General features: G+C 39.1%; 1 protein-coding gene across 6 annotated transcripts in view; it reads right to left on the reverse strand.

The window, feature by feature from the left end:
- LOC149018262 (ABC transporter D family member 1-like) overlaps positions 1 to 25,834 on the reverse strand; it is a 111,845-nt gene that overhangs the window by 67,174 nt on the left and 18,837 nt on the right. For all 6 annotated transcript variants that reach the window (XM_089152572.1, XM_089152571.1, XM_089152570.1 and 3 more), the window contains 2 exons: positions 9,377 to 9,671; positions 3,665 to 3,889 (listed from right to left, as the gene is read on the reverse strand). In XM_089152572.1, the coding sequence (XP_089008698.1) occupies positions 3,665 to 3,889; positions 9,377 to 9,671 (520 nt within the window). The remainder of the gene's footprint in view (positions 1 to 3,664; positions 3,890 to 9,376; positions 9,672 to 25,834) is intronic.

Here is a 25,834-nt window from a genome sequence, read left to right on the forward strand (position 1 = left end):
AGGGTGGGAAGTTGTGAATCTCCAAAGGAACTGGTGGTGGTGGGCCTTTTGGTTATGGAATAGTGTGGAAGATTTGCTCAACAAATGAAAGAGCACCCTGACTCTCAGGACTAGGAGAAGGATAAGGATACTGATAAGGTCCTAGTGGCTGACTCCGATAATCGACAGTGGGAGGGACACCATAAATAGTAGGAAGAATCAAAAAATAATTTTTACGACAAATTCATAGATCAACACTCTAAAGTAAACATACATAAATTTGGAAGCAATCTAACATGATTTAAGGCAAAAATGAAACCAAAATAAAAATATGAGGAAGTTGGTTACTCACCTTGCAAGATTTGAGAAAATGCACAATGGAGGAGCAAATCAAGTGTTTGAAGGAAATGGAATACTAGAAATTAGGTGTAGAAGGGGATGAAAGCAAGAGAAATCAGCAAAAATTTCCAAAGGAGGTCGAAATGCAGAGGGTGATATCGCTCGATAGGTCGAAAAGTGGCTCGGTTTGGACACTTTATAAGCTGCGCACGTAACATTTTGGCCCGATATGGTATCAGGCCGATATTTCGACTCGTATCGACCGATATTACGAAACGATATGGATACTTTCTGTTCCTACTACTACATTTCGTTTCGAATTCAAAAAATGCAGACATATCGATCGATATTTCGACCATATCGATCGATTTTTGTTCCATGGGCTATAATGAAGATCTTATGCACTAATAATGGGACTGAGTATTCGGATGGAAAATTTCCCTCTTACTTAGCTGACCATGCAATTATCCATTAGATTAGCTGCGTCGACATTCCACCTCAAAATGGGTTGATGAACGCAAAAATAAACACATTCTTGAGGTTGCATGTTTCCTTATGTTTACTTGAATGTGCCTCCTTAGTTTTGGAGGATGCTATCTATACTGTAGCCTATCTCATCAACTGAATGCCATCCTAAGTGTTGCAATACCACTATCCCCTAGAGGTTCTTTTAGGGACAGCAGTATTTACTGTACCCCCTAAGGTATTTGGTTGTGTGACCTTTGCCCAAAACCATCACCTCCATGGTAAGTTGGATCCTCGTGGTTGTAGTGTATTTTCCCTGGTTATTTTGCAACCTAAAAAGGCTATAAGTGTTATCATCCTGCCTCTCGTTGCATGCTTGTATAGTTGTATCTATGGATGTTGTGTTTGGGGTTCCGGTACTTGTTCCCTTCTTTAAATATTCCACTCAAACCACCTAAAATTGATGTTGACGATCCTCCCTAAGAAGATGGAGTGACCGCACAGGGACAGCTGATGGATCAGGATGGTGATATGCAGGGGGAGCAACGACCTCTAAAGACATATCAACGATGGCCAGTAAGAGAAAATCCCCTTACTGTACGAAACCAATTGGAGACTCCTACTCCTAGTCCTGCAGCAACAACTCCTGGTAAGTTTATTTCTAAACCATCTTTTTTATCCATCTTTAGACTTCCCGATTGCATTAAGAAAGCGGCCACGTACATACATGCATCCAACATCCAATCTCTAACTTTGTTTCATAGTCCCAATCTTGTTTTATAGTCCCTATCCCTAGAATTTCAAAATTTAGTTTCCTCTTTGTCCTCTACTTTTGTTCCTAATACATGGCAAGAAGCATTATCTCACCAAACTGGAAGAAGCAATGGATGAGGAAATAAAAGCTCTCAAAAAAACAAGATGTTGGTTCTCATGAGTCATGACTTTGCCAACAAGGAAGCGGATTGTTGGGTGCAAGTGGGTATTCGTCATCAAACACAAGGCAGATGGAACTGTGGAAAGATATAAAGCAAGATTGGTAGCCTAAGGTTTTACTTAAACCTACGAGATAGAATATCAAGAGACATTTGCCCCAATCGCCAAAATGAATATAGTTCGGGCAATTCTTTCGTGTGGTAAATCAAGGATGGAGCTTGCAACAACTTGATGTGAAGAATGTTTTCCTCTATGAAGAAATTCAAAAAGAGGTATATATGGATGTGTCACTTGGATATGCTACAAATAAGACTCGTGGAAAAGTGAGCAGGTTAAAAAGAGCCTTGAATGGTCTAAAGTAGTCTCCAAGGGCTTGGTTTAGAAGATCTAATAAAGCCAAGGTGTCCATTGGCTATAAATAGAGCAACGCAGATCACACCTTATTCATCAAAAGGGAGAGCTCCTATACGACTGTACTACTAGTGTATGTGGATGACATTGTTATCATAGGAAGCAATAATGAGGAGATTTCAGCATTGAAGGCCTTTCTGGAAATCGAATTTGAGATCAAGGACATGGAGAAACTAAGATATTTCCTACAGCTGGAATTGGCATATTCGGCCAATGGTATTTTTCTCTCTAAAAAAATATACTCTTGACTTGCCAATAGAAACTGGAATGTTGGGGTGCAAGCCAACTGAGAATCCCATCGAGCCTAATCTACACTTAAAAAAGCAAATGAAGGAGAATTGGTTGATAAGCTACCATAAGTTGGCATAGAAATTAATTTACCTATCTCATACTAGATTGGATATTACATTTTTTGTCAGTCTTCTCAGCCAGTATATGTATGACCCTACTCTTCACACATGGATGCAGTTTACTGAATCTTAAGGTACTTGAAGGCTGCTCCAAGAAAAGGAATTATGATTTCTGCTCATAGACAATTAGACACTTAAACATGAGGCATACGTAGATGCAGATTGGGCAGGGTGTCCTAATGATAGAAGGTTTACCTTTGGTTACTATACTTATAAGGGAGGCAACTTGGTAACTTGGAGGAGCAAAAACAGGCATTGGTTGTGAGGTCGATGCTGAAGCCGAATTAAGAGCAATAATGCAAGGTATTTGAAAATTGATATGGTTGAAGTGACTACTACTTCAAGAGCATGGACCAAATTCAGAGACACCTATACAGTTGTATTCGGATAGTAAGTCAGCAATCAACATAGCTCATAATCTAGTACACCATGACAGGACCAAACATGTGGAGATTGACAATCACTTTATGAAGGATAAGACTGAGTCTAGATCAATCCGTATCTCCTTTGTTTCTTGTGACAATCAAAGGGCCGATGTTCTTACAAAAAGCTTGAGTACCAAAGTCTTCAGTAGTATCATTGGCAAGTGGTGCATTATAAATATCTATGCTCCTAACTTGAGGGGGAGTGTTTGAAATGCATTAATATTAGCAGTATTATTTATAAGGGTAGAACTGTCTGTCAGAATGTCTTATTTTAATAGTCCCACATCAGGAATATGTGTTTTCTCCTTTGCATATTACTAATATAAATAAAAGCCCACAATGTCACTCAAACATAAGTCAGGGTTCTCAAATCATTCAATAGTGTCGGACCTGCATCACTTTTATACTAAAATTATTTAAAAACAAAAAAGAGGGCAACAAACCAATATATCCAAAATCCATAAATGGAGGCATGAAAGGAAAGGAAACATGACCTATTCAATTGAAACCTGGTTGTAAATTGCCATTCAAGGTAAAAGTGGAAAAAATATAAGAAAACATCCCTGACCTCTAACCAATAGCAACAGAAGAGAATTTTTTTTCTAGAAAAATAATAGAATAGTGAGCTCTATCGAAAATGATCGCTAAAACATGGTAATATAAAAGATGCACAAGACTACATCAAATGTCGTGGGCAATTACCTCAAAGTAATCAGCATGAATTAGATCAGTAAGTATTTTTCTGAAGTGTAAACTAAGTGTTCCTGTTATGTACTTTGAGGTGGAAGACAACGTTGATCGAAGGAAACATAAGATAATGTTTTCAAGGATCAAACGTAGAAAGGATGGTATTTGTCGAAGAAAAGCAGCACGAAATAGGAATCCTTGTACTTTTGCCAATCTAATATTTAAAGCAGTCCGCAATACCTGAAAAAGGAAGAAAAGAAAGGCATTATTCATGCATACAAATCATTGACTACTCAAGACAAAGAAAAAAAATTCAAAATTCACTTGAGCTCTAAAAAGTCATAATAATCAATTGCATATGATAGGATAAGCATAATCAGCAATCATCATATGAAAATTGTCTTCCAACTGATCAAATAATAAAATGTGATGACTATGAAAAAGTTGTCCTAATGAATGACTATGCCAATTTCCTAACTAAAACCAATATTTCTTAGATTTTGACCGAAATCCGTTTGAAACATCATATTTCTTTTTTAGAAAAATCAAAACTGAGGCTTCCAAGTCGAGAACTTCTTCCAACCCCCCCCCCCCCCCCAAAAAAAAAAAAAAACTCCCTCCCCTTTTTATATGTTGCATGCTTTCAGTGGCTACACCAATTTCATGGGTCAATAAAAAAAACCACCCAAATGGTACTTACATAGAACAAAATTCAGTCAAAACTTGCGAAATTTCGCATTTTGGGAACCTTAAAACGAAAAACTAGGGAACCGAAAAAAATCCTAGGTTTCGATCGAAACTATTGAAATTTCATCGAAACTTGTTGAAACCTCAAAACCTAGTTCAACCCAGCTAGACTAGCTGGTTCATGGGAAGAAAAAAATTCCCAAATTTCGTGGGAAACATGGGAAATTTCGTGGAAACTTGGGAGTTTTTCTTTCCAGTTTCTTAGCTTTCCCAATTTTTTTTTAATTTTTTTTTTTTTTTTTTTTTCTTTCATGTTTCCCCAAATACCACGAAAAATACCCCCTCCATCAGGACTTCCCTATCCAAATTGCAAATTTCCTCAGACTGATTATCTTAGGCATGTTGATGACCAAACTTACAAAGTTGCAGTTGTCAATTACCTTGACAACCATAGGCATAAAATGTCAGGGGATGTCTATGTTCGTTGGTTGGAGGAGAGGATGTTACATGCATAGTACTACTCAGCTCACAGGATGGATCCACCGAGGCACTCCTCTTGGCATTGAGTTGTACTTTCCTTTTATTGTCAGTTACTTTGTATTTGATGTTTTGTAGTTAGAAATTATATATTGAATGTTATGGACTCAAGTAGTTAAGTTCATAGTGTACTTCTCGGACAACTCTACGTTGATGTTATGTACATTGAATGACATATCTACATTGATTTTTTAGCAAAATGCATGAACCAATGTGTTCTCTATACTCTAATTAGGTTAAATGCAGAGTCCCACCCTAAAATACTCCCTAAAACCTGTCGAAACTTGCACAAAAATTTCCTAATTTTCCTCGAAATTTCCCAGTTTCCCACCTAGGTTTCCCATTTACACCTACTTGAAACTTGAGTTTCCCTCGAATTTTTTATATGGGTACTCGTGGTTTCAACCCAAGTTAGGTGGTAAACATAAAATTCTGCTGTACAGTAGCCCCATTAAAAGCATGGAAAGAGTATTCAAACTTAGCAACTGGAGATCTACATAAATGATCCAAATGCCACATCAGTTTCAAGAACAAAAAGCCTATACTCAAGATCCTATTTCTAATGTTGTTAAATATGATTCGTCATAACCTACTTTTCCGATCTTTTGTTTTTTCCTTGGCCTCTATTTGTATTCCAAACACCTAACAGGAAGCACTAGCTCAATCTCACTGGAAAGAAGAGATGGATGAAGAACTGAAGGCTTTGGAAAGAAAAAAGAACGTGGGATCTGGTTGCTTGACCTATAGGAAAGAGCATTGTTAGTTGCAAGCGGGAGTTTGTGGTCAAGCACAAGAATAATGGTACCGTGGACAGATATAAGACTACTATCAAAACTCATGCGAAGGTATGCAACTATGCAAGCTCAATCATGCTCTATACAGCTTAAACCAGTGCCTAAGATCATAGTTTGGGAGATCCCATAAAGTCACAGGTCCATTAGTTACAAGCAGAGCAATTCAGATTTCACTCTATACATCAAGAGAACTAATACCCCATCCCTTTAGCCCATTTCCTGAAATTCCACCCTACCATGGTCCCTCTTGCTCTTCTTGGCCCATGGATCCTTTGTTGGGCCCTGTGGCCCATGTTCCTGGTCCTTGGTCCCTCTCCCTCCCCTGGGCAGGCCATCTCCTTATTTCCCTTCCTCTCAGCTCTCACACCCATGCTCCTCCTCCTCCCTCCCTAGGCCCTTCTGATCCATCTCCCCAATCCCATCTCTTACTCTCTGAGCCTGTGGACTTTTCCTCTTCTAAAACTCCCTCTTCCCCGCTTCAGGATCGTAGGAGAAGCAACCGGTCTACCAGAGACTGTCACCAACTTGGCAAGGACTTCATTGTTGAGCTCCATTCCTCAAGTTTAATAAGAAGAAAAATAGGAAACATTAGTTTTCGCTTTTTGTGATAGACTGGGCTCTTCAGTTTGGGCCCTCTAGCTTCCTCTTTTAATGTACTTGTGATGTTCTGCTTTGGGCCAGCTGGCTTTGTTAGGCTTTGCTTTATCTGTTTGCCCTCCTCCCCCTTTCTTTTCTCCTTTCATCCCAGAAAAATAAATAAATAAATACTTCAGATCACTGTACTTATAGTTTACATAGATGCTATTGTTATTACTGAAAGTAACTCAGCTGAAATTTCATTTCTAAAGGCCCTCCTAGGAGTAGAGTTTGAAATCAAAGAAATGGGAAATTAAAATATTCTTTTGGTATTGAGTTGGCTTACTCACTCGCTCCCTCCCTCTGAGGAAATAAACCTTGAACATATTAACAGATACAGGTATGTTAGAATGCAAGCCAGCCGATACACCTGTTGAACCCAACTCACATTTGAAAGCCCAAGATGGTGAACCCGTGGATAAGACCAGCTACCAAAGGCCAGTGGGAGACTCATTTACTTGTCACACTAGACTGAATATAGCCTTTTATGTACCCTGGACTACAGGGCCAGTAAGTTGATCTTTTCTAAGAAAGTAGACGTTAATCTAGGGTTCAATTCCTTGTTGTTTGGGTCAAAATCTTAAAAGGACAGCAACAGTTTTGGGCTTGTAACCCTGCTGTTCCAGTCTGGACTTCAAGGACAGCAGCTGTGTTGTACTTAAAACACTCAAGGATCCCTGCGGCTAAACCTGATTTGGTTCCCAACTCTTAGATTTAGGTATAGGATAGGACCAGGGTTAATCGGGGGAGGGGCTTCGGGTTTGGTCAGACTAGAACTAGGTGTGAGAATGAGAGAAAATATTCTGTTTCTAATAGGAATGTAAATGCAGAATTTTCACAAGTTATGTTTTGTAAATTTTAGGGTTTTTGAGATCCTCACGTTTCTAGGGTTAGGGTTGCAGTTGAAGGTAAGGTAGGGGATGGGGATGCTAACCCTAAGGCTGCATGTGAAGGTTAATGGATGGATTTATCTTCTAGGGTTTAGGGTTTTAACAGAATTCTGGAAATTTAAAATTCTGCCACAAGGAGAAAGAAGAAAAAGAAGAAGAGGAAGAGAGAAAGGGGGCAGGGGAGTCGGTGGGAATGAGAGGGAGGTCTGCGATTGCGATTGGGGTAGGGGATTATACTCACTTATAGAAGAGTGGACTGGTTCACTCTAAGTTGCTGAAGACGCAGTTACAAGGCTGCCGCAGGCTTTAGAAGATGAAGAAAAATCAGAGAATTGCAGAAAACTTCAAGCACAAAATCATGGAGTTCCTTATCAAATCACTGTGCAAGTTTTATTAATCCATTCTAAGGTGTTTGCAATGTGTGAGGGGATTTTTATAACCTTATTACATCAAAGGAATATAACTACGATTCTATATAAGACCAATTTTACTCAACTTAGGAAACCTACTTGGACTCAACTAAGGAAATCAAATTACAACTCAACAACCTAAAAGGACTCTCAAAAGTCAAAACAACTAAGAAAGGAGTCTTCTAAAGAACTGCAAAACAAAGACAACTTGCAAAATAAAAAACCAACTTCCATAAGGGATCCTACTTGCATATTGGACTCCAACTAGGTTCTAGACACGGACTCTTTAATAACTTTATCAAAACAAAACCAAATCTCTAAATAAAAATATATGTAGACTCCCAACAGCATTTTTGCACCTAAATTGCCCTACTGGGGCTCCAAAGAGGGGCTAAAATGACCAAAATACCCCTGGTCAGATTTGGCCAACCCTAGATGCTGCGTGGTCTGGGGGCTGTTCTGGGTTCAAAATTTGAAGTGTCGTATGCTTGCTGACCCCAGTTACATCAGTTTTGCAGTCAGCCTTGTAAGCTAGTATATGCATGATCCATTTTCCTCTCATCAAGATGTTTTTTGTAGAATTTTGAGATAAAGGCAATTCCTAGAAAGGGAAATTTAATTTCTTCACATGGACATCTCAATACTGAAGCCTACAGATATGCAGATTCGGTTGGGTGCCCAGATGATAGGAGATCTATTTTTGGCTACTATATTTATGTGGGAGAAAACTTGGTTACTTGGAGAAGCAAAAAGTAGGGCGTTGTAGTCGGTCTAGTGCTGAAGCTAAATTCAAAGCAATGGCCGAGGGTATACGTGAGTACTATGCTTGAAGGAATTCCTTCAGGATCTATATGCAGATGTGAAGGTTCCAATGCAGCTATGTTCAGAAAGTAAGTCATCAATCAGCATAGCTGACAGCCCTATTCATCATGACAGAACAAAGCAAGTGGAAACCGACCGACACTTCATCAAAGAGAAAATTGAGTTAGGTCTCATTAGCATTCTTTTGTTTCTGCAGAAGATCAAATGGCTTATATGTTTACTAAGAGTCTAATTCCTAGAGCTTTTGGTCCTACTATTAAGAAGTTGGACATGATAGATATTTATGCACCAACTTGAGGGGGATCGTTGTATTTGTGAGTATAAGGTGTAGAACTGTCTCCAGAATATTATGTGTAATCCCACATCAGGAATTTCCATTCTTCTTGTATTCATCTACTAATATAAATAAAGTCTGACTGTTGTAGCAAGAAGCAGGTCATCTCTCTTTTCCCTTTGTTGATGGCTTTTCTGAGAATCAATTCACAAGCAATACTATGATTGCAGGCAGAATCATGGTCATGGCTTCCATCTGCTGCCCATGCCCACCCCAAAAGGAAGGAAGCCATCACCCTGATTCTATTTGTAATCATAATAATGCTTCTGAATTGATTCTTAAAAAACCAAAAACATACCAAGCTTCTCCATCTTGCAAAACCTCCATCTGGCAAATATTATAATATACTTCCTTTATTAGAACTGGTGTCAATTTGAGGCATTTGCTTTGTTAGTGGCCATTGCCTGTAGACAAATTTATGCAATTTGATAAAAATAAAAGACTTCTTCTGCCATTATGATAGTCCATACATGCCAGCTTTTGCAACAGAAAGATCCATACATACCATTAATGTCCATTCACCAGAATTTACAGTTGCATTGCATCCATCATGAGCACAAAATGCCAAGTGAGACGGAATAATAAAAACAAAACATATATATATGCTAGAAGCTTACCACTATGGTAGCTAGAGTTAGAAAATCACTTGCACCACTTTTGCCCATTCGAGAAAGTAGGATCGCCGTTAGAACTTTAAGAGAGCTCAGATCTCTTTTCTTTGCCCTAGTTTTCCTAACAACAGTATTATTTACATTGACCCGACAGTCCTGACTTGATTTTTCTTCATCAACAGCAGGTTCAGAATAATGATCAGAAGAGCCAGGATTTTCAATTCTACATCGCAATCGTGACCGCATGTATGCTGCTGTTCCACCGGCAACTAAGATACTACTGGCTAATGCCAGGGCTCTCCTGGAGGAGATCAAGAAAATGTGATGCAATTTTTGAAAGGCTAAGAAGTTCATATGACAAATTGCCAAAATCATTAGCTTGTTGATAAATAAAATTTTAGGGCAGAAAAAGCATATACATGTAAGCACCACAAAGACAGACAAATGACATGAAATTATAAGCAGACAACTGATGTAACATATTGTTAGGGTATTAGCTATAGGAGGGCAAAATAGGCATCATAAGGGCCTCAAAATTGATGCAGCCACTAGTTTCAATAGTCCCTCGGTTCCTCGAGTACATTTTGTTTCCTTAATTCTTTCTAGTTGCTGTATTATTTTTGTCTATAAATAAGAGACTGAATTTTGAGGTCCTAACAAGCTAACATGAGACCTCCTTGGCTGTTAGTAAATCCCTTTCTCTTCTTTCGTCCTTGCTCTGTTTTTCTCTGTCTACACATATCATGTACATGCCATTTCTTTGAAAATGGATTCTGCACTCCATTTCCAATATATAGTTTTCAAAGCAGTCGATAAAAAAGATATTTATAGTTTCACAGAAGGAGCCTGCCAGTCTCGTCTTCTTCATCAACTTGTTTTCCTTTTCTGGAGGTGAAAAAGAAACCTGCAAGTCACCATCTCCCACATGTGCCTATGTCTTTGTCACTAAGGTTCAAGGTTAGGTTCAGGCCTGAAACATTTCAGCCAAAAGAAAATTTTCAGCCAAAAAAAGTTTTATTTTTTTATTTCAACTTGGATTAAGGGTCCATACAATCCAAATATAAAACAATACGCCATCTAAACATTATGGAAACCATAGATTTTTAAGGATCATGCCCAAAATGGTAGTCTGACTTTGGACTCTAGATTGGTAGTCTCTGCCAACGATATACTGATATGGCATATTCAACCAGTCTCTAGTAATTTTTTCTTCTAAGTACAGTTTTTAGTAATTAGAAGTTTAGGACACACACAATTTGATGTAAAACAACTTTTTTTCTGTTGGTCTTAATATGTAATAGAAATGTATGAATTGCAAACCATATCACATGTCACATCTGATCCTTTGGGGTAACAGCCAAATATTTTAGAATCAACAATCAACATGGCAACCAACAAGTGACTCCTAGTGTAAGAAAATCGTTGTATTTGCATACGTCACAACCATATTATGTAACCTAGGGTTTGGGTTAACTATACCAAGATCTTCTAAATAGGGACCAGCACTAATTGGGTCTGACAAACTAACAGAAATTAGGGTTTGTTGAAGTTTGGGTTGTTACTATTCACGTGAACAGTGTTATGCCATTATTCCTTGTTTCTTTTTTAAATATGCTACTCTTTCTAATGTAGGAATTTTGCTACACAAGTTTTGGTAGTTTCTAAACCGGCATAACATTGTTCATGATTAAAATACAGTTCCTTCCATTTGTAAATTGATCTTCCCCACCTATTACCCCTTTGGAAGATCCCAAAACTTGGATTATATTCTGATAGTTTTTTATCCCCTTCGTTTTCTCCGTGTTTATCGACGTCTGTGATTGCTATACGATTCAAGATTGGTACCTTTCAAGTTTATTCTTATTGTGCAAGCTGGAGTTTTAGCTGAAGTTTTCTTTGTGTATACTCCAGCTTGAGGGGGAGTGTTGAAGTTTGGGTTGTTACTGTTCACGTGAACAATTATGCCATTATTCCTTGTTTCCTTTTCAGATATGATACTCTTTCTAATGTAGGAATCTTGCTACACAAGTTTTGGTAGTTTCTAGAAAGCATAGTTTCTATTTTCTATTAGTTACTAATTTCAGAACTTTCCTTTTTCAGTACTTTCTATTTTGGACAGGTTTTAGGAGTAAGAAGACTAGAAAATTCTGTTCATAAGTTGTATTCTTTATTTCCTTTTTTAGAGGGCCAAATGGCTTGCTTCTCAAGTTGTAATCTAGACTATTGATATCTATAAATAAGAGGCTGCAATTCTAAGAGTGCTAAGCTAGAACCGCAGGCTTATGTGATTCCTATCAATTCTTCTTCTTTCTCTCTTCTCTTCTCTTCTTCTTTTTTCTTCTTCTTAGTTTTTCTTGTTGTTGCATTGTTTTGGTTGATTAAAGTTTATTTTTCTAACAGGATTTTCAGGACCTAGAAGTCTTCTACTAAGTGCAGGAACGTCTGAAATTTTTTCTGGTTTCTTGTTTTCTATCAAAACAAAGAACCGAATGGGAGTGGGGAGGCTCCTAAGGGTCTGAAATAGCAAAGGAGAGAGTTACTAGGGTTTCCGGGGTGTGGGGATGCTGCTGGAATGATGCGGCAGCAGCCCAGCAGGAACATAGGGTTGGGGAAGGTTGCACAGGAAAGGGAAGCAGTGGGGAAGGGTCTGTACCTACTTGGGGCTGCTGAGAAGGAGTGAAGGCAGCTGGTCAAAAGCTTGAAGACTGCTGTAGACTTGATTGCTGAAATTGGATGCTTGAATACTTGAAGTTGAAGAACTAGAGATACAGAAATAATAGAAAATACCCAGCCACAGACCACCCCAAGGGATCCCACGACTTTCTCTCAAAGCCAATTCTCAAATCATAATTTTATTCATCAACTCAAGTGAAAAACATTTATAGCCAAAAAATAAAAGACTCTGACTAGGGTTGGGAATCCCAAATAGATAATGTTCCCAACTCTTGACCAAAACACTCAAATCAAATTACCAAGAGCTCTACCCTTAAATTGGAATCTTGTTAGGACACTTAAAAACTTCCAAATAAAAACAAACTCTAAAAGATAAAATCCCTTTGGATAAGGAACCCTATCACAACCAATCAGCAAACCTTATAACAGCCAACAAACTACAACTTAAACTGAAATTCTTAAACAACTCAAATTAACTAACAAAAGTCACAATATAAAATTAGATCCCTGACCTTGAGATCGAGGGGAGTAAAACTAGACCCATATTCAGCCCTAAAAGGGCAGGGGGAAATGACCAAAATACCCCTGGGCTATTCGGCCAGCATTAGGTGATTTTTTTTTTTGGGTCTAGTTTTTGGGCCCAATTTTAGGGGTTCCAACCCTGGTTACATCACCATATGCTTCCTGCATTTAGGATTCTAAATATTCTTTGGATATTCTTAAGCTGCACTTCTACCTTTATCATTCCATCAAAGGTATTTAGGTATGCGTAGTTTGCACGTAATCATCATCTTCCTGGTAAGCTTGACCATCATCCACTGCATTTCCAATTGTTATTCAGCCTATTTGAAGGGCTATAAATGCTATCTTGGTCTTCTCGTTGTACTTTTCTCACTATCAAAGTTGCGTTCCATGAGTCCACTCCATGCTTTTCTCCAATGGTACATCTTCTAGGGAATTCTTCTAGTGATGATGAGCTGAAGGTTGTCCCTCTCAAAAGTCCTTTATTTTGTCTCTTTTGCTTCTTGATGCCTATCATTTTGTACCTTATATGCATCCTCCTATACATGGGGAACAACTGAGCACTGACAAAGGCAGTAAGGAAGACATGGAAGGTGTATGCTTATCCCTTCACACCCTCACATGAGGCCAGTAGCTGTTACCACATGCCAGTTGGTTACCTTAGATTAAGTAAGCAAACCATTTCCTCCTCGAAACAATATGTGTCATCATGGTATATAGAGTCGTTGACGATACAGTCCCTACAAGAAGTGACATAGCTAAGATAGCCAAACTGCAATGCAACTCAGCCTAGAAACTTGAGACTTCAGGGGCAGTTGTGGTACTGGGAAACAATGCTACTCGATCTACCAAAGGGATCATCCTTTTCTCACATGAAGTATATGTAAGTCTTCAATCAGAAACTAGGATGCTTGGATGTTTCGCCCCACTTATACTCCACTTGGGGCATCAACACATTTGAAGAGATAAGCTGGGAGACCAGTGGATAAAGAAGTCTATCAAAGTAATACCCATGCTCCAAATAGTTTGACTTGATTTCATTAGATTTTGAATATAAGATAAAGATGCATGATTTCATTTAAGTTTATATAATGGGAGGTAAGGTGTTCAAAATTGCTTGTGTGTACAAATCAAATGTTTTATTCAAACTTTTAGTTCAAAATTTTGAATCAATTTAATGAGTTGTGAAAACAAGGAACTAAGTATAAGTAAAATATAAGTTGCTGTAAGCTGAGATAATATACAAGACAAAGATAAAACAAACAGGAGTGCAAATAGGAATACAGAAATTACAGACAAGATAGGAATAAAATAAAATAACACAAGTAATGAGAATGGAAACAGGAAGGGAGAAGAGGGAAGCCAAGAGGAGAGAGAGAAAGAGATCACTTGAGTTCTGTAAGGTTTCGGGACAAAATATTACAAAAGGGAAGGGAAGCAGCTCCACAACGAAAAAGAAGAAAAGGGTTGGCGGAGCATAAGAGAGAAGAGAGAGGAAAAAGAGGGGGGGGGGGAAGAAAATAGAAGAAACCTTTTGGATACAAAGAAGAAAAATAGGAGGACAATTGAAAAGGAGAAGGAGAGCAATTGAGGTATGTATTTTCTTCCTTTGCCTAAGATCTATTATGATACCAATTGACCAAACAAGGTGGTGATTTTAGGTTTTGACCTTTTGTCAGGTGAGGACCGATTGTATTGCATCATAGGTGAATGTGTGAATCTCCAAATCAACATGAAATTTAGATGTGGAACTTTATGGGATTGCGGGTGACTTATAAGACGAAGGTCACCACCAATCGACCAAACAAGGAGGTGGTTTTAGGGTTTAACCTTTTGTCAGGTGAGGACTGATTCTATTGAATCATAGCCTCATAGATGAATGTGTGCATCTCCAAATCAACATGAAATTTAGATGTGGAACTTTATGGGGTTGCAGGTGACTTATAAGACAAAGGTCACCACCAATTTTGAGATCATTATGATTGCTTTGGCAGGGTAATAAAATACCACATGTTAGACTAATGGATTAGAAATAAAACCTGAACCCGGTTGCTGTAAAAGTCTTAACTGGAGTTATATAAACTATTTTAACTGAAACTTTTAGGATATGTTCGATAGTAAACCCTATGTCAAATCATAAATCTTTCAAAAATATTAAAAATTAAGAAGTATGGGTTCTAGGATCATTCCACTATGTACAGAAGTAGGACAAACGAGTGTATCTCCAAACCCACATGAAATTTAGATGTGAAAAAACTTTATGGGGTCATGGGTGACTTATAAGACAAAGGTCACCACCAAATTTGAGTTCATTATGATTGTGTTTGGCAGGGTAATAAAATACCACACATTAGACTAACGGATAAGGCAATAAAATACCACACATTAGACTAACGGATAAGGCAATAAAATACCACACATTAGACTATGTGGACGAACGAGTGTATCTCCAAATCCACATAGTTGTCACGGCGACGAGGCGATGCGGATTTAGCTAGTTGGGGAGATGAGTCGACGACGCGCCCTCCGAGGCACTTTTGAGGCGGTCGAGGCGTTTTAGTGTACATCTCATACACTAATTCATTATAAACATATTGTAAATATAATAAAAAAAACTAATATTAGCCATTTAGCCTACCTCAAGTCATCCAACATACTACAAACCACACATAGTAGGTCCTAAATAAACTCAATCTCAACTGTTTGATGTTGAAAACAAATGGTTTGCACATGGTGCATCAACCAAGCTTCTGAAAAATTCATGCTTGGGAGCAAATCGCAGGAAAAAAAAGAAGAAGAAGCAACATACAGTGATAATACAGTCATACACCAAGCAGTATGCAACAACCAAACCAGAAAAAAAAATATAAAAAAAAAGCAAGTTGTAACAATCGCAAGAAGAAAAAAAAATCCGGCGACATACCGTCGCCTAAGATGGTGACCGACGCCGCTGCAACTACGGTGGCCTTCGTATGAGCCTATGAGGGGGGGGGGAAGAAGAAGCAGAAGAGAGTAGAGTGACCAGAAGCATGGTGGGAGATCTCGCTCTCGAGCGAGATCTTGCTACCATGAAAAACCGAGATCTCGACCATCTCGGCGAGATCTCGGTCGAGATATGCCATTTTTTGGGCGTCAACTCGGTAGCCCATCTCGGTGGGTTTTAGGGTCCCAGTTAGGCTAAAACTTGGTATTTAGCCTATTTGATGCCTTTTGAACACACTAGTGGCCTTGGATTTGTGAGAAAACAGCCCTAAGTATGATTTCTAAGTCTACCCATATTGTGAAACCGAAATGCTGTAGAATTAGAGAATGCAAGGTTATATAACATATAATATAAAACCATTAATGCTGTAGGATTAGAGAATGCAAGGTTATATAACTTGTAATATAAAACCTTAAGGCATATAAATGAAAATCATGTGTATCAAATACATCAAATAACTTAAATGTCATCAAGATAACATTCATATGAGTATTACAATCTTAATTTTCGAGAATAGAATGATAAAAGTATACAACCATTAGAAGTTTTATATAAGTCATTAACGCATAAGTTCATAAGACAAGTAGAGGATGATTGAGCTTTCTTTGATGTTGTAGATGTGCTAAGAGTAGTTGCAAGTGAAACTTTGGCTGAAATCTACAAAAAATTTGGTAAAAATTGAGAGTTCCAGCGAGATATGGCGAGATTTGGGGCGAGATATGGCGAGATATAGCGAGATATGGCGAGATATGGAGAGATCTCGAGCGAGATATCCCATCTCGCAGATCTCGCCCCTGATCTCGTCTCGGTTTATGAAAAAACCGAGATATCTCGCGAGATCTCGGCGAGATCTCCCACCATGACCAGAAGTAAGAAAGGAAAAAAACGACTATTCTGGCGACTTACCGTCGCCTGAGATGGAGACCAGAGTGACCGGAAGTGACTCGCTGCAAGCCTGCAACCGCCGGAGGAGTTGCAGAAGAAAGAAGAAGGCTGAGATATGATGGAGTTGCAGCAGAAAGAAGAAGAAAGAGAGTCGCACGAGTCCAAATCCTCCAAAGGTCGTGCTCGCCGCTGACGTCGTACCGTCGCTGGCTGATCACACGAGTGAAGACGCTAGGCCGGTTGCCGGTGTCACCGGAGGCGCCGGGTCGCTGCGATGAGTCGGAGACGAAGAGAGTTGCAGAGGGAGAGTAGCAGAGAGCAAGAGAGAGACTGAGAGAGAGAGCAAGAGGTTAGGGCTGAGTTTCGATTGATTTCAATAATTCAATCTCATTTTTCCTTCTTTTTTTTTTTTTAATTAATTTAATGTTAGAAATGATAATATGTAATAATATGTAACACCTATATAACAACTCACCCATTAGATTATTTCCGATTGGAATCTACGTTTCAAATTAATTTTTACCTTTGATTTGGAATCAAATAATTTACAATTTCTAAACCCCCAATAAGACGACTCGGACACGCCTCATCTCTAAGGCGACCGCCCCGCCTTATTCACTTTGCCTGAGGCGATGGTCGCCACAGGCCCTAAATACCCACCAGGACGCCAAGGCAACGCCTTGACAACTATGGTTGTGGGTGTGGAACTTTATGGGGTTGTGGGTGACTTATAAGACAAAGGTCACACCAAATGTGAGATCATTATTTTTTTTTTGGGTGAATAAATAATATATTAAAGACAACAAGAAGATACGAAAAGAGGGGAGAGAGGGGGGGGAGACCAATCAAGAAGAAGATCGGAAGGTAGTGGAGAATCCCCAGGGTCTAACAATAAGCCTAGTCCTTGGGGTATTTGTCACTAGGGGGTGGGGGAGAGACAGAAGCCTCGAAGAAACATCGAAACAAATGGCCTTCAAAATCAAGTCTAAGGGGCAAGATTTGGATGTCCATCTCCTGAGGTTGTGCTCCCACCATAAGTGGTGGATGGTATGCTCCAAAGACTAGCTCACCTACTTGGTCGCAAATAGAGGAGCTTGAAAAGATTCTCAAGATCCAATTCCAATCACTAGCAAAACCACGAGGTCGCCTCGACTAAGGCCAAATAGAGGAGATGGCTAAAGACCAAAGCGAGCAGGGGAAAGGGCAAGAGAAGAAAAAAAAAGATGATCTAAGTTCTCTGAATCTGTCCCACAAGAAGATGCGGTAGGGTCAACCAAAATGTGGCGGCTAATGAGGAAGGTCTAGGTGGGGAGGGCTAAGTTGAGGGCTCTCCAAAGGGAGAGGGAATGGCGGGGAATGTGGCCTTTGAACCGGACTAAAGGTGCCCAGGGGACACGAGGGGATGTGAAACGAATGAGGTTCCAAGCTGAAGAGGTAGTGAAGGATTTAGAGGGGGAGGGAAGCCATATGGTGAGGTCAGAAGAAGAGGAGGGATAGAGGGGGCGGGGGGAAGGGAATCCTAGACATGCATGAGGTTAGGGTGGGGGGAGGGGGACCAAAAGCCATAGAGATGAAGGGAGATAGGGTGGCGTCGCGAGGGATGCGGGTATCATAGACCGAGCAGGGACCGAGAAGAGAGTATAAAATGCCCATCGGATGCCACAGATCAAGCCAGAAAGAGGTGGAGGACCCAGAAGAATCTAGGATAGGGATAGCTAGCAAGGCCCTAGGACGGAGAAGGAGATTTTTCTGCAGATCCAGGAAGGGTTAGAGGGGATAAAGGTGGTCCAAATGGAGTCCGATTTAAGAAGATAGGAGTAGACCCTAGAAACCTAGATGGATTCTTGTTTTGAGGCAATTTTTCAAATGAGTTTCAGAAGGCAGGCTACGTTGACATCCATTATGCAGCGGATGCCAAGGCCTCCTTCATAGGTTGGGCGACAGGTATTGGACCAACTAATAGGGTGGAGGAAGCGGGAGGACTCTTGGTCTTTCCAGAGGAAGGCGCAAAAGAGGGATTCCATGGTGTGGATAGAGGATTTAGGAAGGGAGAAAATTTCACACTAGTAGAGGTAGGAGGATTGAAGAACCGATCGAATAAGCACCACCGTGCCTGCAAAGGAGAGAAGCTTTCCTTTCCAAAGTTGGAGCTTTATCCGACGTGGTCCAACATCGGGGAGCAGTGGTGGCGAGTGAGCCTACCAGGGATGAGAGGGAGACAAAGATAGGTAACTAGGTTCTAGTCATCATTGGTTTGTGTCTTTTATTGACTGTTGCACTAGGACTACTTGGGTGTAACTTCTTCATCAGAAAAGTGATATGTTTTTTTGTGTTTTCAAAATTTTCATAATATGATTAGGACCTAGTTGGTGCTATTGTTAAAATTCCTAGGACTGATAGTGGGACCGAATACTCGGATGGGCCTTTTCCCCCCTTATTTTGTTTGTTCATAGGATTATCCATTAAACTAGTTATGTAGATACTCCTCCCCAAAATGGGGTGGCTGAGCGCAAAAATAAACATCTCCTAGAGATAACAAGATCCCTTATGTTTATGATGAATGTGCCTCCTCGTTTTTTAGGTGATGCCATTCAAACTACGACCTATTTGATTAACAGAATGCCCTCTCGTGTCCTAGACCAGCACTGCCCTTTTGAGGTTCTTTTAGGCACTACCAACTTTGTAGTCCCACCTAAGGTCTTTCGATGCGTTGCTTTTTGTTCATAACCATCATAAACATAGTAAGCTTGATCCCTGTGGGTTACGGTTTATCTTCTTAGGTTATCCACCTACACAGAAGGGCTATAAATGTTATCACCTTGAATCTCATTAGTTTTTTGTCTCTATGGATGTGGTTTTCAGGAGAAGGGTCCCTTTCTATTCCCCTCTTCTTCTTCTTCAAGGGGAGAGTGTTAGTAAAGAAGCTCTGCTATTTCTTGAGATTCCTCTTGAAGTTCCTACTGTTGAGTTCCCTTTAACAGATTCTCCTTTGGAAGATGGACTGACCAAGCAAGAGTAGCTGGTGGATGATGTGCAGGGGGAGTATAAGCCTCTGAAGACCTAAATGAAGCCAGCTGAAAGCACCAACTCCTAGTCCTAAGGAAGCAGTTCCAGCTGGTGAGTTTGTCTTTAACCTAGATCTACCTATTGCTTTGAGAAAACAGCCACGCACATGCACTAAACATCCAATCTCTAATCATGTTTCATATCAGTCCCTATCCTTAGAATTTCAAAGCTTTATTTTCTCTTTGTCCTCCACCTCTATTCCCAACTCCTGGCAAGAGGTAGTGTCTCACTCAAATTGGAAGAAGGCTATGGATAAGGAAATGTAAGCACTAGAAAAAGAAGAAAAAAAAAACAAAACATGGGAGTTAATGTCTTTGTCTGTTGGGAAGAAGACTGTTGGGTGCAAGCGGGTGTTTGTAATAAAGCATATGGAAGCATTGAGAGGTATTAAGTGAGACTAGTAACCAAAAGCTTCACTCAAACTTATTGCCTTCACTACCAAGAAACATTTGCTCAAATTGCAAGATGACTAGTGTTTGGACCATCCTCTCATATGTTGTGAACAAGTGGAATCTTCAACAGTTGGACGTCAAGAATGCTTTCTAACATGGAGAGCTTTTAGAAGAAGTATATATGATCATGGATGTGCCACTTGGATATTTTGGTCCTGAAACACATGGAAAAGTGTGCAAATTGAAGAGAGCATTGTATGGACTAAAGCAGTCCCCTAGGGCTTGGTTTGGGAGGTTTGATAAGGCTATGGTCTCCTATGGCTACAAGCAAAGCAATGCAGACCATACCTTATTTGTTAAACAGGATGGTTCTTATATTATAGTTCTTCTATATATGTGGATGACATAGTCATCACAGGAAGTAGTGAGGAAGAAATCTTAGCCTTGAAGACCTTCTTGGAGACAGAGTTGAGATAAAAGTCATGGGCAAGCTTAGGTATTTTGTTGGACTGGAACTCGCATATTCATCTAATGGTGTTTCTCTATCTCAAAGAAAGTACACATTGGACCAACTAGAAGAGACTGGGATGCCAAGGTGTAGAATTGCTGAGACCCTAATAAAACCAAATCAACATTTGGAGTCAAAGGAAGGAGAACCTGCTGATAAGACCAGCTATAAAAAACTGGTTGGGAAGCTAATTTATCTATCACATACCAAACTCGATACATGAATGACCCTTACTCTTCACATCTTCATGTAGTGTACGGTATCTTGAGGTACTTAAGGCCTCTCCTGGTAAGGGCATCTTCATTTCTTCTCTTAGACATCTTAGAGTGGAAGCATATGTAGATGCAGATTGGGCGGGATGTCATAATGATAGAAGATCTACGTCTGGTTTTTGCGCTTTAGGGGGTAACCTTGTGTTATGGAGGAGCAAGAAACAAGTAGTAGTTGCTCGATCCTCCAGTGTTGAAGCCTAGTTTAGATCTCTAGCTCAAGGCATTTGTGAAGCATTATGGTTGAAGGGCCTTCTCCAGGAACTTGGGGCAGATTTAGAAAGACCTATGAGGCTTTTTTTGACAGTAAATCAGCTATTAGTATAGCACATAACCCAGTTCAGCATGACAGGACCAACATTTAGAGATTGAGAGGCATTTTAATCAAGGAGAAGGTCAAGTCTGGGCTGATTCAGATTTCATTTGTCACGCCTGAATCAATGAGCTGACATCTTCACCAAAAGCTCGAATGTCAAGTTATTCAGTAGCATTCTTAGCAAGTTGGGCATGATAGACATCTATGCACCAACTTAAGGGGGAGTGTTGTAAGTCAAAGAATGGTAGTTTCTCTTGTTAGGAATTCTATTATTTTTAGTCCCACATAGGGTATTCTTGTATTCTTCACTTCATTCAATTATTATAAATAAAGGCCTCTTATCACAATGTGACTAGCAAGGATTCATTCTATATTTCAACAATAACACTCTAATAGATAGTCGTTGAGGATGTTTAATCACTAAGAAAATTGCATATGCACCCCCCAAGTTTGCAAACCATTACCTTTACACCCCTGAAATTTATTCTATTACGTCTACACCTCCTATGTTTCAAATTATATATCAACTACCATCAGAATAATGGGGTGAAGTGATGACTCGACATCTATATTATTTTCAACATTCCCACACTTCCCTCTTTTACCTTTAAAGCCATTTCAATTTTTAACAGAAAAAAAGGGAGGGTCAAGAGCAATAACAACTGCTTTTGAAGTACTTTTCAGTTTTTTTCACTTATAAGAAGATTCAGCAAGGATAAACACGTATTGTTCAATTTAAAATTAATGGTGTTAGGCACAAAGGGACATTTGTAATAGAATAATGTCCAAGTGGTGTATACATAATAGTTTGCAAACCCAAGGGTAATATATAAAATTGTTCTTAATCATTTTAAATCAATCATTTTTTCTTCTACTGCTATGAATATTAGATTCTCTTTATGCCATTGATATCAAGATCTATGATGGGGACGTGAGAGATCTGCCCTTGCACCATGCGATCCTGGATAGTCTGGTGTGCCTGTGTAGCACACCAATCATGCCCTAAATATAGTAGTTTAGGTGGGTGTGACAATCAATGCCTTGTAGGGAGAGTGTTATTCTTGTAAAAGATCAGTATAAGCATGTCCCTTCATTTATATGTTGTGTAACAGCATTTTAAGATTTAAGTCAGTCAATCCTATGCATAGTTATCAAAGTGTTGCCTATGCACGCAAGCCCCTTGGGCACCTTGCTGCCTTACAGATATAGACTTCCATATTGAAGCATCTGTGAAGACTTCAACAAGATTTTCATAGCTTCAGTTTTCCCATGATGCTGTACACCAATGGCAAATCTGCTATTAGCATTCCAACAACTTGGTCTGGCAAGACATGACAAAGCATCTAGCATGTCTCATAAAGGAAAAGCTTGGTCAGGAACTGGTCTGTGTTCCTTTTGTTCAGTCTGGTGTCAGTTTGCTGATATCTTCACCAAAGGGCTTAGTAGTAATGTTTGTGTTGTTAGAATGGGGTGTTTTGGGAAGAAAATTTTCCTCTCAGGATTAGCACTAGCTAGTGGTAGCACCAGATATCGAGAGGGAGCTTCCCTCTCCTATTTACTCTAGAATTTCCTGGTTTAGTTGGTTTTTGAGTTGTTACGTTATCACTTGAAGTCCAATTCTGGTTTTTCCTTTTCATTCTCAAACTTGTTTTCGCTTTTTCTTCTCGGAGTTCTTTACCCACTGACTCTGAAGTATAAATACCCCATTGGGAGCTGTGAATAAAGCACAATTCTCTGAGAAACAATTCCTCAGCTTACAACAGTCTGTTATTATATTTTGGGCAAGTTGGACATTTGTGACATTCATGCATCAACTTGAGGGTAGTGTTCAGTATAGTCATACGGATCTACTTGCAACTTCCTTATTTCTCTTATTATAAATAGAACATGGCTGTGCTCTCAAAAGACAAGTTAATATTTCCCAACTCTCTCTTTCTAAGTCTCTCCCTTTCTTCCAGTTCCTAGTGTGATTGTGAATAAGATTATGCTAGTTAAAGACTCAAAGAGATTATTCTTGTTATGCAATTGCCTAAAAATATCATAAATAAATCGCTTATACAGTACATCATTCTATTCTATAGAACAGCCTATTTCTCCCATCTCATAACTTCTCCATCATCTTCTCCTTTCTCCTTCTCTGATCTCTGCTTCTTAAGATCTGGAACTATTGCACTTGAGTCCAAGTTGCTTCAAGAAAATTTTAAATAAGCAAATTTAATTCCAGAAATATAAGCTGAGAACAACTAAAATCTCAAAGAAACAAAAAGGGTTATAAATATAATTCAAAATTTTCCTTAATTTGAGATATTTATAGATGTTTTTATGTTTCCTCAGTTAGCTTTCAACCTGCAACTGGTACTCTTTTCAAACCTTCCTTTTATTCCTGGTTTAGTTCCATTTAATTTGACATACATGTCTCGAAGTAAAAATTAAGTTTACTGGAAATTTTGCTTCAATTTTATATTACAATCCAAGGTTGTCGATTACAGGCCTAACCATATGCAGCAACTCAAATTTGAAAAATGTATGTCTCTATTTAAACATCTTCCATTTTACATCAACATAAAGAAAGGTTTGTCCTCGATAATTATTAAATTTCCTTATAGACAAGCTCGGTTGGAATAAGTATTTTGGTTCATTCTTTACACCATTGAATATCAAAAACACAACTGGCTTTCCCTCCTTTTTTATGAAATTTTGTTTGTTACTTGACAATAAGGAGATTCATCAAAGTGATAGTTTTAGGTACTAAGTTCAATCATAAATAAAAGAAGTGATATAGAGAATGGTAATTCCCGAAGAATTAAAATAGGGTAGATGAAGTGAAGAGGTGTGTTCAGGGTCTTGTGTGATCGGTGTATTCTATTAAAGCGTAAAAAAAATTATAAAACCGTTGTTCGACTAGCTATGATATATGGTGCAAAGTGTTGGTCTATTAAAAAGAATCATATAAATAAACTTAGTGTAGCAGAAATGAGGATGCTAAGACGGATGAGTGGCAAAACTAGGAATCATATTATAGTTGGTTTGGGAGCTGTTCCCATAACCATAAGTGATAAGCTTCGAGAAAGTCGTTTGAGGTGGCACGGCCAAGTTCAACGGAGACCTATAAATGCCCCTATACAGAGAAGTGATATAATCCATATTGAAGGGACTATAAGAGCTAGGCGTACCTAAGATAACCTTAAGAGAAGTGGTGAAAAAAGATATGCATAGCTTAGGCCTTGTATCTAGCATGGCCTGAATCAGAATTGATTGAAAGGCAAGAATCCATGTAGCTGACCCCATTTAGTTGGGACAAGGCTTATTGTTGTTGTGGTTGTTGTTTGTTACTCCCCATCCCCAATCTTTCAATCCTAATTATACGAGTATTGGAAGAAAAGAGCGAGACAAAAATAATTACATAGTTCAATAAGCAACATTAGATATTTAGATTCATCCTCATCAAGGCAGAGAAAAGGCTAAAACCGTCAAATTGACACACAAATGGCACAAAATTTGTTGAATTCTATTAGAAGTCTAATAAGAGTTTGTATAGGAGTTAAATTAGAGTTTGTATTCATATAAAATTCTATTCCTTGTAGTAGTATACTTTCCACTTAATTATAAATAGAGGGCTTCAGATCATTGATCAATAACCCATTCTACCATCATTGTCTTTCACAACATGGCATCAGAGCTTAAGATCAATTAGGGAAGAAAAGAAAAAAAAAAAAAGAGAGAGAGAGAGAGAAGAAAAGCAAAAATCTATCGCTCGCTGTTGAAAACCTACCTCCCCATCACTGTCCTTCAAACCCATCGTTTTTTTTTTTGGCAGTCTTCAAACCTATCGCAAACCCATTGCTGCTCTTCAAACCCATCGCTGGCAGTTCCAACTTTTTACTGCCAGTTCTTCAATTCCGCTGCACTACTGTGAGTTCGATTAGAAAAGAAGAAGAGCAAACATGGTTTCAATCAATCTCTGCACCATCGAACCATCAAGGAAAGAAGAAGAGCAGAAGAACACCACCATCTCCATCGCAGTCCTGGATTCGATCGATTTCTACACAGTCGAATCATCGCTCGCAGATGGTGACATCATAACGGAAGAGCCCTCAACTCATGCGTTCCTCCCACTGTCCCAATAGCAGAGTATCAAGGAACGATATCTCAGACTTCTGTTCTTCCTCCTCAGAGGAGCACACCGCCACAGCTTTGCCTCTCGTCGAATCCACAGCATCTCTATTGAAAGAATAAAGAGGAATCTTTGATCCAGGTACGCAACACTTGCCGAGGCAATTCCGGCCGCAACTAGAAGATCGGAGGGCTTCGTCCTGGAAGTTGGATACGACAGTTGGAACCCTTTTTATTTGACAACATCTCAACAAAATTGAAAGCAAACGCAGAATTTGGAAAGGTTAGCCAAGAACCAGGTAACCCCCTTCTAAATCCCGTCTCCCTTATTAAGCTGGCCCTTCTAAAACCCATTAAGCCTGGACCAAACCAAACCATATTTCTGAACCATAATTAAGCCCACCTGAACCAATCCTATTTTATGATGTTTCAAGAGTTCATATTTTTCAGAGTTTATTTGTTTTAGAAAAAAGAAAGAAAAAAAAAAAGAAGAAGAAGAAGAAGAGAGTAGATCTGTTGAGTTATTTGGCTATTGCATTCTGCGACATTTCAGTTACTTCGAAAGGGTGAAGACTGAAGAACTGCAGATAATTTTGTCAACATGACACCTATTGATGATACTCCTGCTCCCATTAGCTCTGAACATTACCACACTCTTCATCCTCTTTCGGTAAGATTTGATGGGACAAATTATTTAATTTGGTCCCGATCTGCTTACATTGACTATTGCTGGAAGA

Source organism: Hakea prostrata, chromosome 4 (genome assembly GCF_041222555.1).
Source record: "Hakea prostrata isolate BN-2017 chromosome 4, UWA_Hpros_2, whole genome shotgun sequence".
Classification (NCBI taxonomy): domain Eukaryota; kingdom Viridiplantae; phylum Streptophyta; class Magnoliopsida; order Proteales; family Proteaceae; genus Hakea; species Hakea prostrata.